Source organism: Aotus nancymaae, unplaced genomic scaffold (genome assembly GCF_030222135.1).
Source record: "Aotus nancymaae isolate 86718 unplaced genomic scaffold, 86718_ANA_hifiasm-v0.15.2.pri h1tg000057l, whole genome shotgun sequence".
Lineage (NCBI taxonomy): Eukaryota > Metazoa > Chordata > Mammalia > Primates > Aotidae > Aotus > Aotus nancymaae.
Window position 1 is genome coordinate 54,180,211 of NW_026988471.1, and position 15,094 is coordinate 54,195,304.

The following is a 15,094-nucleotide window of genomic DNA, read 5'->3' on the forward strand; positions in this document are numbered from 1 at the left end:
GACAGTAGGAAAAACAAACGCAGTGGTTTGAAACAATACAAATATTTTTAAATTCATGGGTTCACAATGACACTAAAATAACAAACTCACTTATTTTTTGTCTCAAGAGGATATGAGAGAACCAATTCATTATTTGGAAACTGGTAAATATAACTCCTCAAGCCCTACTTCTTCTTCTTCTTTTTTTTTTTTTTAACACTAAATCTCGCTATATGGCCCAGGCTGGAGTGCAGTGGTGCAATCTCAGCTCACTGCAACCGCCAACTCCCAGGTTCAAGCAATTCTCCTGCCTCAGCCTCCCTAGTAGCTGGGATTACAGGCACCCACCACCACACCCAGCTAATTTTTGTACTTTTAGTGGAGACAGAGTTTCACCATGTTGTCCAGGCTGGTCTCAAACTCCCGACCTCAGGTGATTCATCCACCTTGACCTCCCAAAGTACTGGGATTACAGGAGTGAGCCACTGTGCCTGGCCAAGATCAGCTAGTACGTTCTTAATTGTTGGAGCTGAATAATGAGTATAGAGTTCATTCACACCATGTTTATGTATATTTGAAAATTTCTGTTAACAAGTTAAAATAACATTGAGGGTGCATTTAAAAAGTGGAAAATAAATGTGCCATTTATTTACACTTTAACAAGTATTTTTTAACATTACAATAAACATTACGTTTTAATTTACCTTTTTACTGAGTCTCTGATTTTCTTTTTCAATTTTTAGGATTTTGGAAGCATTGCCTTCTACAGAATCCATAGTAGTCCGAAGCTCTTCTACAGTTTTTGTCAAACTTTGGTTTTCCATCTCTAGCTTCAATAATCTACTTGAGGTTAACTCATTCACCTCATGGCCCAGGGATTTCTGCGGTGCTAAAATATTGAAAAATACACCATTGGTAAACCTATGTTTACTCCCTACTATTTAAAAAGTTGAGCGTATATGCATTGCATCATCTGATCCTTAACTTTATTAAAAATTCAACGAGGTTATATAAGATTAACACCATAAGAGAGGTGTTTTTTTTAAGAGATGGGGTCTCTCTCTGTCACCCAGGCTGGGGTGCAGTGGTACGATCCTAGCTCAATCCTAGCTCACTGCAGCCTCAAACTCCTGGTCTGAAGGGATCCTCCCACCTCAGTCTCACAAGTGGCTGGGACTACAGGTGTACACCACCACAGCCAGCTAATTTTTTTACTTTTTAGTAAAGACTGGGTCTCTGTTACTCAGGCTGGTCTTGAACTCCTAAGCTCAAGCAATCCTGTATTGGCCTCCCAAAGTGCTGGGATTACAGGCATGAGCCTCTGCACCCAGCCAAGAGATAAATCTTTAATTTTTAATGCATCCACAACATTCTATAGAAAAAAAGCACAAAATTTAGATTGAAGAAAGTAGAGCTCCAGTAGACCCATTAAATATTTTGCTAATATAAAAATATTAGGATTTATAAATGAAATATGAGATCTATGATTTCAAGACAGTAAATGAATGAAGGTATTGGAGGGAATTTCCAGGTCTGTCTACTTTTTTGTATGTTTCAAATTCTTCTTCATAAAAACCAAAGAAATACAAGCACATCCAACATATCCCCCATCATGAATAAAATCTCTTCAAAATTAGGTAAGTAAATAACCTCCATAGTTATGAAAACCTCAATTTTTATTTCCAGCTTTTCTAGTCATCATGTTGTTAATGTTTTACTGAAGGCTGGTATACTGAATAGTTACTGACTTTTAAAATTCCATTAGTTGCCCAAGTCTTTTTTTAATGAAAAGATTATTTAAATTTAACTATAAATTTATAGGATACATTATTCTAAGTAGCAACCAATGAGGGATTAAATGGATTTTGAAAATACAATACTACTTGTTTTATTTTGGCTAAAAATTCAAAATGTTCTGAGCATGCTAAAATTATTTTAAAATATTTTTTCCAGTTCCATTCATTATCCCTTTATAAATCTGGTTCTGTCTCATAAAATCTATTAAAACACAGTATAGAAACAGTTTAAATATATATCATTCCCTGAGCATAGCATTATTGTTAATCCAACCTGGATTAGATGTTTTTAAATGGCCACCATGATATACAATAGATCTCTTGAACTCATTCTCATCTAAGTGAACTTTTTTGTCCTCTGACCAACATTTTCCCAATACCCTCACCCCTCAGCCTCTGGTAACAACCTTTTTACTCTGTTTCTATGAGTTTGAATTTTTTGGATACCACACATAAATGAGATCATACATTACTGTCTTTCTGTGCTTAGCTTATTTCTCTTAACATAATGCCTTTCAAATTCATCCATGTTGTTGCAAATGACAGAATTTCATTCACTTTTTTGGGGGGGCGGGGCAGAGTCTCACTATGTTGCCCAGGCTGGAGTGCAATAGAGTGTAATAGGGTGATGTCAGTTCATTGCAACCTCCACCTCCCAGGTTCAAGTGATTCTCCTGCCTCACCCTCCCAAGTAGCTGGGATTACAGGCAGTCACCACCACACCCAGCTAATTTTTGTATTTTTAGTAGAGACGAGGTTTCACCATGTTGGCCAGGCTGGTCTCGAACTCCTGACCTTGTGAGCCACCCACCTTGGCCTCCCAAAGACCTGGGATTACAGGCATGAGCCATGACACCCAGCCAGAATTTCATTCTTTTTTATGGTTGAATAATACTCCATTATGTATATAAACCACATTTTCTTTATCTATCATTTCATTGACAGACACAGGGTGATTCCATATCTTGACATTTGTGAATAATGCTGCAACGAGCATGGGAGTGCAGATTATTTCTCTCATATACTGATTTCATATCCTTTAGATATATACCCAGGAGCAAATCTGCTGAATGCTATGTGAGTTCTATTTTTAATTTTTGAGGACCCACCACACTGTTTTCCAGAATGGCTGAACCAATTTACATTTCCACACATTCCACAGAAACTTAAAAGCACAAGTACTGCAAACTTTTACACTAGATGATTATTAAACACATTGGTGGTTTAAAAACTTCTAAGCTTTCTCTTTAACTTTCCTAAGATACATGGGTTAGAAAATGAGGTAGAAAAGTTCTGAAGCAAATTATATGAAATGAAAAGTGACTTAAGAAATTATTAGTGCCTCTTATTTCTTCTTTTTTTTTCCCAAACCTGTATATTTTCTAGAAAGAAAGTCTCTTTTATACATTAAAAAAATAAAAACTACACCACAGTAAAGCAAATATTCAGTTCTACAACCCCAGCTAAGATCAATTTCAAAACAACTGTGACATAATAATGATACTTATTACCTGAATACTTACTATTTAGCAGGCACTACACTTAAGGGCCCTACAAATATCAACAATTTAATTCTCACAACTCTAGATGATATTCACTATTTTGTCCCCACTTAATAAGTAAGAAAGCTCTTAAGGAACGGAGTAATTCTAACTACCTTTAGTAGAAAACATTTAAGTTTGAATTGCTTTCTTTGTACTCAATTCACAAGGAACATAATTTTTAAAGTTTCACAAATATTTTAAGTAACACAAGTTCAATGACTGAATATCATCACTTACTCTATAGTCAGTACATGGGGCCCTAGAATTTGGATTAGGTTCTCAAATTAAAATAGCAAGAGCCTAATTGGTAATCAATATGATGAATCATCTGTAGAAGTAATTATTCTGTAAGCACCGGATTATAAAATCTCAGAGTTTATGTCTACCTCAACATTACATTCTCAAAGTCTGGTATAGCATTTTACACATGGTAGGTGCTCAGTAAATATTTGCTGAAGAAATGCAAGCAGAACAATCTAACACTGGGCAAAACTGAGGAGTTTCAAAACCAGTCTAATTTGAATAAATGTGACTTAACTGGCGAATTTTTTTTGTAATTTCAGAAATCCATATTAACATATCCAAAGCTATAATCCAAACAATTGTACTGTATATAATTATGCCCAGCTTTAAGAAAAAGTACAAGTCAATGTGAAGTCCGGAAAAAAAGAGGCAAAAGTTAAAAATTTACCTGGGCGATCTTTCATTAGGTCCATAGTAATAACCAGGCTGGGAGGGTTGGCAGGTATAATCTTATAATGGAGATTATACATATTACAAGTAGCCATAAAGATCCTTAAATTAACTCATTCTAACTATATTTTCACCTGCAAATTTGTCCATTACCCTTTGACTTCCTATTTGGGTTTACCTACAGTCAAAAGACATGCTGACCACTAATATATATGGCTTTTCTGTTATATTTACTAGATGGCTATATTTCTTAAGATAAATTAATAAACTGGTATTGCAACCTCTTGGGATATTAACATGAAATAGTGGCTAAGCAACCTATCAAGTCTGTTATTGCATTCATAAAATTCAGTTTTAAGGGACAGGCAAAGCTAGGGACCAGACCCAAGAAAGTGCAAACAATATATTACCGTGTGAAATAATATCTATGCAGACAGGTAGTCTTCTGAGGTATCTCCCCACTGGCGAAAATAAAGAACCGCAAGTAAACATAAACACAATTTTATGATTCAATTATGAATTTAAATAAAATAAAACTGGGAATACCTTCAGAAAGTTCACTAGTTCTGGATATCTGTTCCAGCTCCCAGCCAAGATGTAATGATTCATCCATACTTTGTTTCTGTGCCATTTCCAAAGTCATGTTTTCTTCCATTAATTCTTCAATTTTTTTTCTATCCATATCTCGTTCCTTTTTTATTGGCAAGGATTACGGAGAGGAAAAAAAAGCCAAGAAGCAGTACAATTTCAAGCAAACACTTTATTATTCACAACTTTTATTTATCCGAAACTCAGTAATAATAAATTAGGAGTTCCTTAAATTTTTCCATTTTGAAGGCAATTATAATTATTACTGGTCATCATACTGATTAAGTGTCTGACAAGCTTTTAAGCTGATCTTTGGGGATACAATGAAAATTCTTCTTCCATAGTCAACATACTGTTTTAGTGATATAACAAAAGAATTATGACCCAATGCTAAATCTTAGCAAACAGATTTATTTCTGTATTTTTAAAAACATGTTTACACTAGCTTATTGTGGTATTGAATGCTGAAGATAAAATTAGTAAGTAACATGTTTCTGTAACAAAAGCAGAAATTTCTACTACTTCTATAGTTATATAAAGTTAGATGCTCTAACTTATTTAGCTATCTCTTCTCTGTTAAAGCCTCAAGGACACTAGCCATCCTTGCCAATATAGGGAAATCAGCAGAATCTTACAAGTTTTCCTTAGAAGCCATGTAACTGATATACCTCTTAAAACTTACCATTTCCATATCATGAAGTTTAGCTTTTAGTTGTAAGTTCTCTTTTTCCAATTCATGTAATTTATCAGAACGAGCACGAGTTCCTTCTAGTTGGTCTTCCAACATGGTTTTTGTTTCTAATAAAACTTGATTGTCTTCTTTTAATTCCTATAAACATTTGATATAGGCCTTATTTATCACAAATGTGTTAATATCTGTTAATTTTTAAAAGTTCTGGAACATAAAGATTATCATAAAACATTAAGCCATCTTTATTAACAGTTCTACACATGAGTAAACCTACTGAGGAATAGAAATACAATTAATGTTTTCTTGGCTTCCTTTTTACCCCAGAATGCAAACAAAACATTCAGTACAGATATATAATACTACCATAATTTCACATTAAATTGTCGGGGTATATTTAAATTCTTTAGTCACAAGGATAAGGAATTAACTAAGTACAAGTAGTCGTCCAGATATTTAAGATACAAATCTCCATGGAATCAAGGCTTAATGTATTGACTGAAATAGATTTAAAGATTTCTCTGTACTTTGAGCTATAACTTGAAAGTGAAGGGCTTGAGGTTTTAGCAGTAAAATACCACAACTTGAACCAGGACTCAAATAAATCATAAACCAAAGCTCTATTAATAAATATTTTACATAAACACACCTTGAGGAAAACCTTAAAAGTCCCTGAATATGTTTTGAAGTGTTCACAATTCTATCTTGCTAAGTTATATGCCTATAGTTTCTAAACTTAAATCTAGAAAAGTATATGAAGACAGTGGTATTCATGAAAATCTCTTAACAGCGTCATGCATACACGTCTTTAAATAACTGGAAAATAATTAATATGTACTTTAACTCTACAGTCCTATTGGGTCTACATACTGGTAACCTTCAACCTAAAATGTTCTAATTACTTTCTCTTATGTTTTCATTTCTTGATCGTGTATACTCCCTCCTTCTTATCCTGATATTGAAACTGACCAAAATCTTCTGTTTACAGATGAGAAAATTTTGAAAGAAAAAAAGACACAAGACCTGTCAAATTCTTTTTTGTGTTTTGTTTGAGATGCAGTCTTACTCTGTCACCCAGACTGGAGTGCAGTGGCGTGATCTCAGCTCATTGCAACCTCCGCCTCCTGGGTCCAAGCAGTTCTCCTGCCTCAGCTTCCTGAGTAGCTGGGATTACAGGCATGTGCCACCATGCGTGGCTAATTTTTGTATTTTTAGTAGAGACGGGGTTTTGCCATGTTGGCCAGGCTGGTCTTGAACCCCTGACCTCAGGTGATCTGCCCGCCTCAGCCTCCCAAAATGCTAGGATTACAGGTGTGAGCCACCGTGCTTGGCCTGACCTGTCAAATTCTTATCAAACTCAACTTCATGTAATACTGAACTGTAAGTATCAAGTTAGAAAAATTGTTTTTTTGTTTCCAATTGTTTGTATCTACATAGGCTTCATTAGTCTTAATTTAGTAATCTCAGTTAAGAAGGAATCTGAAATATGTTTTGCTTTCACTTTTGGGAACAAGTTTGAAATTAGTAGAAATATTTTGACTATAAGGGAAGGACTTAAAAGGTCTGCTCTACCTATGATGCTAAGGAAAGGAATAAAAGAAGAGCCAAAAGAGTTCAACAAAATTAGTAATATCCACAGATCCCTTTGTAAAAGTCTAACTAAAAGCAATATGCTAATCTATCATAAAATAAACATACTCAAATGTATTTACTGTTCATTCACCATTTCAAGAGTTTCTCATGTTTATTAACTGCATTTTAAATGTGTTAAAATTCTAACACTTTTAAAGAAAAAAATATTATGAATGGTTAATTATGCAACATACCTCAACTCTTGCCTTATAAAATTCAATATCATGTAGTCTCTCTTTATATCTGCTGACTTCACTTTCAAGCTTATCAACTCTGATTGCTTTCTCTCGCAGTGCATCTAATTCATCTCGGTACATTCTGGCAGAGCGAGCATCCGAAAGCAAATTCATGTTCTAAATAAAAATTAAAAATTATATTTTAAATACTATTTTCTGTTATCAACTTGTCATTCTTTGTTGCACAATTTGATACATTTACTTTTCTTTTTTTTTTTTTGAGAGAATTCTGCTCTTGTTGCCCAGGCTGGAGTGCAATGGTGCAATCTCACCTGACTGCAACCTCTGCCTCCCAGGTTCAAGCGATTCTCCAAGTAGCTAGGATTACAGGCTCCTACCATCACAGCCAGCTAATTTTTGTATTTTTAGTAGAGACTGGGTTTTGTCATGTTGGCCAGGCTGGTCTCAAACTCCTTACCTCAGGTGATCCACCTGCCTCAGCCTCTCAAAGTGCTGGGATTACAGGCGTGAACCACCGCACCCAGGCTATTTATTTTTATTTTTATTATTTATTTTTTTGAGATGGAGTCTTGCTCTGTCACCCAGGCTGGAGTGCAGTGGTGCAATCTCAGCTCATTGCAACTTCCACCTCCCGGGTTCAAGTGATTCTTGAGCCTCAGCCTCCCGAGTAGTAGGGATTACAGACATGTGCCACCACGCCCGGCTAATTTTTGTATTTTCAGTAGAAGCAGCGTTTCACCATGCTGGGCATGCTGGTTTCAAACTCCTGACCTTGTGATCTGCCTGCCTCAGCCTCCCCAAGTGCTGGGATTACAGATGTGAGCCACTGCACCCAGCTCTATTTTTTTTTTTTTTTTTTTTTTTTTTGGGAGACAGAGTCTCACTTTGTCACCCAGGCTGGAGTACAGTGGCACAATCTCAGCTCACTGCAACCTCCACCTCCAAGGTTCAAGAGATTCCTGTGCCTCAGCCTTCCAAGTAGCTGGGCTTACAGGTGTGTGTCACCACATCCAGTTAATTTTTCTATTTTCAGTAGAGACAGGGTTTCGTCATGTTGCCCAGGCTGGTCTTGGATTCCTGGCCTCAAGTGATCTGCCTGCCTTGACCTCCCAAAGTGCTGGGATTACAGGCATGAGCCACCACATCCAGCCTAATTGGTGGTTATTTTTTTATGACCTTTTTTTTTTGAGACAAGGTCTCACTCTGTCACACAGGCTGATCACTGGCACATTCACAGCTCACTGCAGCCTCAACCTCCCAGACTCAAGTGATCTTCCCACCTTGGCCTCTCAAGTAACTGGTACTACAAGCACGTGCAAGTACGCAAAGCTAATTTTTTCATTTTTTGTAGAGAGGTTTTGTCATATTGCCCAGGCTGGTCTTGAACTCCTGGGCTCAAGCAATCCACCTGCCTTAGTCTCTCAAAGTGCTAGGGTTACAGGCATGAGCCACTGCGCCCAGCCTAAGTGACCTAATTTTTTTTTTTTTTTTTTTTTTTGAGATGTAGTCTTACATTGTTGCCTGGGTTGGAGTGCAATGGTGTGATCTCGGCTCACTGAAACCTCTGTCTCGCAGGTTCCAGCAATTCTCCTGCCTCTGCCTCCTGAGTAGCTGGGATTACAAGTGCCCATTACCATGCCCAGCTAATTTTTTGTATTTTTAGTAGAGACAAGGTTTCGTTACGTTGACCCCCCCAGGATGGTCTCAAACTCATGACCTCATGATCCGCCCACCTTGGCCTCCCAAAGTGCTGGGATTACAGGCGTCAGCCACTGCACCCGGCTAGACTTAATTTTTTAAAAATTCATAGTTTTCGTTCTTAATATGGTAAATACCAACAGACATAATTCACATTAAACCAATTCTCATTAATTTTTAAGAGTGCTGAGGAGGCTTGAGACCAAAAAGACTGAAAACTACTGCTTTAGGGAGAACAAACATACATAAAAAAACTCTACTGGGGCCGGGCATGGTGGCTCACGCCTATAATCCCAGCACTTTGGGAGGCCGAGGCGGGTGGATCACGAGGACAAGAGATCGAGACCATCCTGGTCAACATGGTGAAACCCCGTCTCTACTAAAAATACAAAAATTAGCTGGGCATGGTGGCACGTGCCTGTAATAGCAGCTACTCAGGAGGCTGAGGCAGGAGAATTGCTTGAACCCAGGAGGCGGAGGTTGTGGTGAGCCGAGATCACGCCATTGCACTCCAGCCTGGGTAACGAGCGAAACTCCGTCTCAAAAAAAAAGAAAAAAAAAAACAAAAAAAAAACTCTACTGTTAACAAGTAGAAAAGCAGCCATAGCATGTCTAGAAATAGACTATGAAGCCCAGTTTCATTATCTACAAAGGTCTTAGTTTATGATCCTGCAATTGCAGTATTCCCTGCATTAGATGGCAAGTATGGAAGTTAAAGGAAGAAACAACTATCCAGCCTTATCCCAATCCTTAGCACTTACAGATTAAAGAGCACCACACGCTAACCCCAAATAAAAATGAAACATTAGAGTGATTGTAAAAGTGAACTATTAATTACTATTGGTTTAAGGTGAAAAAAGAAGCAGCATCTCTAAAATATAGATACTGCTTAAAAAGTAAAAAATTTTAATCTTATTTAATAGGAAAAGGGTGAAAAAAATCAAAAAGCATTTACTTATATATAAGTTAACATAAAGCACTATCAGGGAGCAGAAACACACAGAGATACACATAAAGAGCACAGTTTACAGTAGAGGTGTTCTAGCTTCCAAGGCCACAGAAGCCAAGCACATCAAAAAGAAAAATGTGGAGCTACCCCAGTCCTAAGTAGCTCTTACAAATCTTAGCAGAGTTTGAATAGCACTAATATGGAAGAAAGCTTTGGCTCTGGCATTTTTTGAAGTGAGAGACTCTGAAAAAATGATCTAATCTCATGAAGCCTCAGTAACCTCATTTATTTATATAAAGCATTGAGGTAAAGGTTATAAATTACAAGGAAGAAAATCAATCAATTTCCAATTACTCAGTGGTCCTAAATAATAGATATTCTAGGTACCAACCTCTTGTTGCAGCCTTTTGAGTTCTATTTCCATTTGCTCAAGTTCTTGTTTACAATCCAACAATTGTTCAGTCTTTTCCTCCCTTAAAAGCAAAAATATATTCAGTAAGTATACTACTTTTGAAAATTGTGATTGTCATCTCTGTTAATATAAATATATTATCATTACTAAATAACTAGTAATTAGTATTAGTTGAACATAGTATTAGCCATAACCCTAATGCAGGAGAGGGAGAAAAAAAAGACAGATATTAGGAATTTATATAATTAGATGCCGTTAATCAAACCTCCTCCCTAATGTTTTCCAAAGGCTAACCTCAATGGCTAATGTTCTCATAGTACTTAATATATGTAATACAGTTTTTCTTTTCTTTTCTTTTTTTGTTCTTTTTTTTTGAGACAGTGTCTCCCTCTGTTGCCCAGGCTGGAGTGTAGTGGCACGATCTCAGCTCACTGCAACCTCTGCCTCCCCAGTTCAAGCAATTCTCCTGCCTCAGCCTCTCAAGTAGCTGGGACTACAGGTGCATGCCACCATGCTCAGCTAATTTTTTAAATTTTTTTGTAGAAACGGGGTTTTACTTGATCTCTTGACCTCTTGATCCTTGGCATCCCAGAGTACTGGGATTACAGGCGTGAGCCACCTCACCTGGCCTCAGTTTTTCTCTTTCTCTTTTTTCATCTTTCCTGCCCTCCACCCCTTCTATTTCACTCTTCTTTCTTTCTTCCTCACTCTCTGTAGTCACAGATAGTTAAGCTAATAATTTTTTTTGAGACAGAGTCTTGCTCTGTTGCCCAGGCTGGAGCGCAATGGCATGATCTCAGCTCACTGCAATCTCTGCCTCCCAGGTTCAAACAATTCTCCTGCCTCAGCCTCCCCAGTAGCTGGTATTACAAGTGCCTGCCACTGGGCCCAGCTAATTTTTGTATTTTTAGTAGAGCTGGGGTTTCACCATGTTACTCAGGCGGGTCTCAAACTACTGATCTCAGGTGATCCACCTGCCTCGACCTCCCTAAGTGCTGTAATTACAGGTGGGAGCTACTGCGCCTGGCCTAGGCTAATAATTTTTATGCAAGGCAGTACTACCTGGGTCTGAGACTTATAAGGGTCTCCAACTATTTTCAACATTTACAATGGCTAAAAGGAAATTTATACACTTCCGATTACCATAAGATACCTAAGATCTTTATTTCTCTATTGGTTTCTGCCTCCTAGCCTACAAACATCCTCAAATTTCTTCTATTATTTTTTCTCTTAGAAATTGTTTTACTTCTAATCCCCATTTCTCTCTCTCCTTCATGGCCAAGCTCCTTAAAGTAAGCCTCCACTCACTATCTCTACTTTTCCACCTTCTGTTTCTTAATAATAAAAAAAGTAAATGTTCACTGTATAAAACAACTTATTGTTCTCATCTCTTCATGCCCTTACATTTTTCAAAACCATTATATATTAATATGTTATAAAATATGTGTATATTATTTTTTAACATATTATTAAAATATATATATATATATACTTTAAGAGATAGGGTTTCACTCTGTGAAAACAGCTTCTGGCTAGTTTTTTGTAGAGATGAGGTCTACTCTGTTGTCCAGGCTGGTCTCGAGCTCCTGGCCTCAAGCAATCCTCCTGCCTTGGCCTCCCAAAGCACTGGGATTACAGGCATGAGCCATGGTGCCTAGCCCAAAACCCTAATTTTTAATGGTAGAAAAATATTCCCTTTGCTAAAGAAACCATACTTTATTAAGTGGATTCCGTTTTTCATAGTACTATTTAATCTTTTAGTAAATAAGCTCATTACTATACATAAAATCCTGTGTATTTCATGACAGTTTTCTTTTTCTTTTCTAAGAGATAGGGTCTCACTACATTGCCCAGCCTTGCTTTGAACTTTTGAGCCCAGAATTCCACCTCAGCCTCCTAAGTAACTGGGACTACAAGCGGACACTGCTGTGCCTGGCTTTTGGGACAGATTTCTAAAAGTGCATTAAGGCATTAGAAACAGGTTGAGTATCCCTTGTCTGAACTGAACTGCTTGGGACCCAGAAGTATTTAGAATTTTTTCATTTTTTTTTTTTTTGTTCTGTTTTGAGACAGGGTCTCTCTCTGATACTCAGGCTGGAGTGCAGTAGTGCAATCTCAACTCACTGCAGACTTGACTTCCTGGTTCAGGTGATCCTCCTGCCTCAAGCTCCCATGTAGCTGGGACCACAGTCATGTGCCATCACATTAAAAAAAATTATTTGTAGAGACAGGGTCTCCCTGTGCTGCCCAGGCTGGTCTCAAACTCCTGACCTCCAGCAATCCCCTTGCCTTGGCCTCCCAAAGTGCTGAAATTACAGGTGCAAGCCACCATACCCAGCCTCATTTTAACCATTTTTAAGTATATAATTCAGTGGCATTAATTATGTTCACAATGTTGAATCTTGGCCATTCTTCATGTATGTTAACACGCAGAATTCAAAACAGATGTTTACAGAAAAATATGCATCTCAATGTTCATAGCAGCATTATTCATAATACCCAAAAACTGGAAACAATTCAAATGCTCATCAACTGAAAAATGGCTAATCTATTCAGTGGAATATTATTCAACTCTAAAAAGAATAAAGTTTTGACACATGCTACAACATGGATGAACCTGGAAAACATTAAGTAAATAAAGCCAGTCGCAAAAGGCACATATTGTATGATTCCATTTATACAATAAAATGTCCAGAATAGCCAAAATCATGGAAACAGAAAGTAGATTAGTGATTGCCAGGAGCTGAGGGCAAAGGGGGATAGACAGCGATTGTTACTGAATATGGGGTTTCTTTTTGTGGTGACGAAAATGTCTTGAAATTGGTGTGTGACAACTGCACAACTCTATACATAAACTAAAACCACTGAATTGTACACTATAAAAGGATGAATTTTCTGACCTACAAATTGTATCTCACTAAGGTATTTTTCTGAAAAATAATAAATAGTTTATATCAGAAAAATTCTTTCAAAACATGGGATTTATGGAGGCGGAGTTAAAGGGAGTCTTTGGTAGTATTAACTACTACGTAAAAGTGAAATTACTATTTTAAATTTAAAAAATTACTTCTTTCACCCATATCACAAATTATACTTTTGCTCTATATGTTTATAAATAAAAAACAATTACATCATAATGTACTGCCTCATAAATGAGTATGCTGTTAATTTCCACTTTCTGGTTGCAATTACTTATTGTATAGTTTCCATTCGGTATAAGCCAACCTGCTATTTTTGTCCACCATAATTTCTGCATTTCATTCACTTTAGTAGAGATTTCTCCCAATAAAAAGAAGTAACAGGACATATACTTCTTTCTAATAATAGAAGAAATCCATAAAGAAACATATTTTCAAAGAAAAATGAAGATATTAGACAGTATTTGTTGAAAAGCTAGTTACTGGGAATACTGGCACATTTATTTACCCATTAAAAATACCCATTTACAGGACTCCATGTTTGGATGCCCTTCTATGAACACTCTCTTGCTTGTGGAAGCTGTTTTTCTCTATCCTGGATTTTCCCTCTGGAGTTCCCTTTGAACACTCTTGTGGAAGCCTGTCTTCCCCTCCTCAACTCCATCTCTTTCTATTCCCTTCCACTCAGTGTGGAAGCTGCTTTCCTCTCCTGGATTCCATCTTTCTGGATTCTCTCACTCAGTGTGAGAGTTAGCTGTTTATTTCTCTCTCCTTCTCTGGTTCCTCTCTCTCTCTCTCTAAATTAATCACTTTCTACAGAAAAAAAAAAAAATACTCATTTACATTTTCTAATCAGTATTAGAAAACCAAATTTCATCAACTTCCTCAATTTTTTGGAATTTTAATATACTCCACAGCCAAGTAAATTTTATTTAAAAATTAAATTCTAACATAGTGTAAAACCTTAAACGAATTCACAGCCATTATTACAGATGTAATTGCATGCTTTATCTAAAGGCTGGAGAAGATTGTGCTAAATTATATGGAACGAACTAGTGTTCACTATTTAGACTATCCATTAACTGCCAGTCAAACTAATAACAGCAATCTCTTCTCTAATCTTCCTGGTGCAGCTGTTTATAGAATATCCTGGGCGTGTTCATTTCAATAGATACATAATATAATGCAGACATCCACAAATGAAAGCTGTTATTTTTTATTTTCAAATTTTCCTATGAACTGTAATATTTTTTCTACTTTGCATATTCAATCACTTTAACTGTTTTAAATAATCAGTAAATAAGTTTAGTTGCTACACTGTGGTTATAAATTTAAAATCTATATTCTGAAGCTCAAATTCCAAGAAACCAAAAAAAAAAAAAAAAAAAAAAAGCCCTCACAACAAAAATCCTTTGTTCTTTTAAAAGTACAAAATAAAAACAAATCTCCAGCAGAGATTGATCACATCTTTACTTGGGGTTCACCAAGGAATGCCTATGTGACATTTATACTTGCTTTTCTGTAATGGTCTTTTTAAGAAAATATAATTTTATCAGCACTAACCAAATCTGAACGCAGTCATGCATCGTTTAATTATGGGAATATACTCTAATAAGTTAGGTGATTTCATCACTGTGCAACATCACAGAGCATATAGTACTTACCAAATCTAGATGGTATAGCCTAATATATACGTAGGCTATATGGTATAGCCTATTGCTTCTAGACTACAAACTTATACAGCATGTAATGGTACTGAATACTGTAGGCAACTATAACACAATGGTAAGTAATTGTGTATCGAAACATAGAAAAGGTACAGTAAAAATAGGGTATAAAAGATAAAAAGTGGTACACTTGTATAGGGCATTTACCATGAATAGAATTTGCAGGACTGAAAGTTGCTCTAGATGAGTCACTGAGTAAATGTGAAGGCCTAGAACATTACTGTACACTACTGTAGACTTTATAAACACTATACTTAGGATACACTAAGTTTA

General features: G+C 36.5%; 1 protein-coding gene across 8 annotated transcripts in view; it reads right to left on the reverse strand.

Annotated features, from left to right (window-relative positions):
* The window catches only part of CCDC88A (coiled-coil domain containing 88A), a 123,801-nt gene that overhangs the window by 51,634 nt on the left and 57,073 nt on the right, over positions 1–15,094 (reverse strand). For all 8 annotated transcript variants that reach the window (XM_064364115.1, XM_064364110.1, XM_064364112.1 and 5 more), the window contains exons 9-13: positions 10,156–10,237; positions 7,115–7,273; positions 5,283–5,429; positions 4,559–4,703; positions 684–868 (exon numbers count right to left, since the gene is read on the reverse strand). In XM_064364115.1, the coding sequence (XP_064220185.1) occupies positions 684–868; positions 4,559–4,703; positions 5,283–5,429; positions 7,115–7,273; positions 10,156–10,237 (718 nt within the window). The remainder of the gene's footprint in view (positions 1–683; positions 869–4,558; positions 4,704–5,282; positions 5,430–7,114; positions 7,274–10,155; positions 10,238–15,094) is intronic.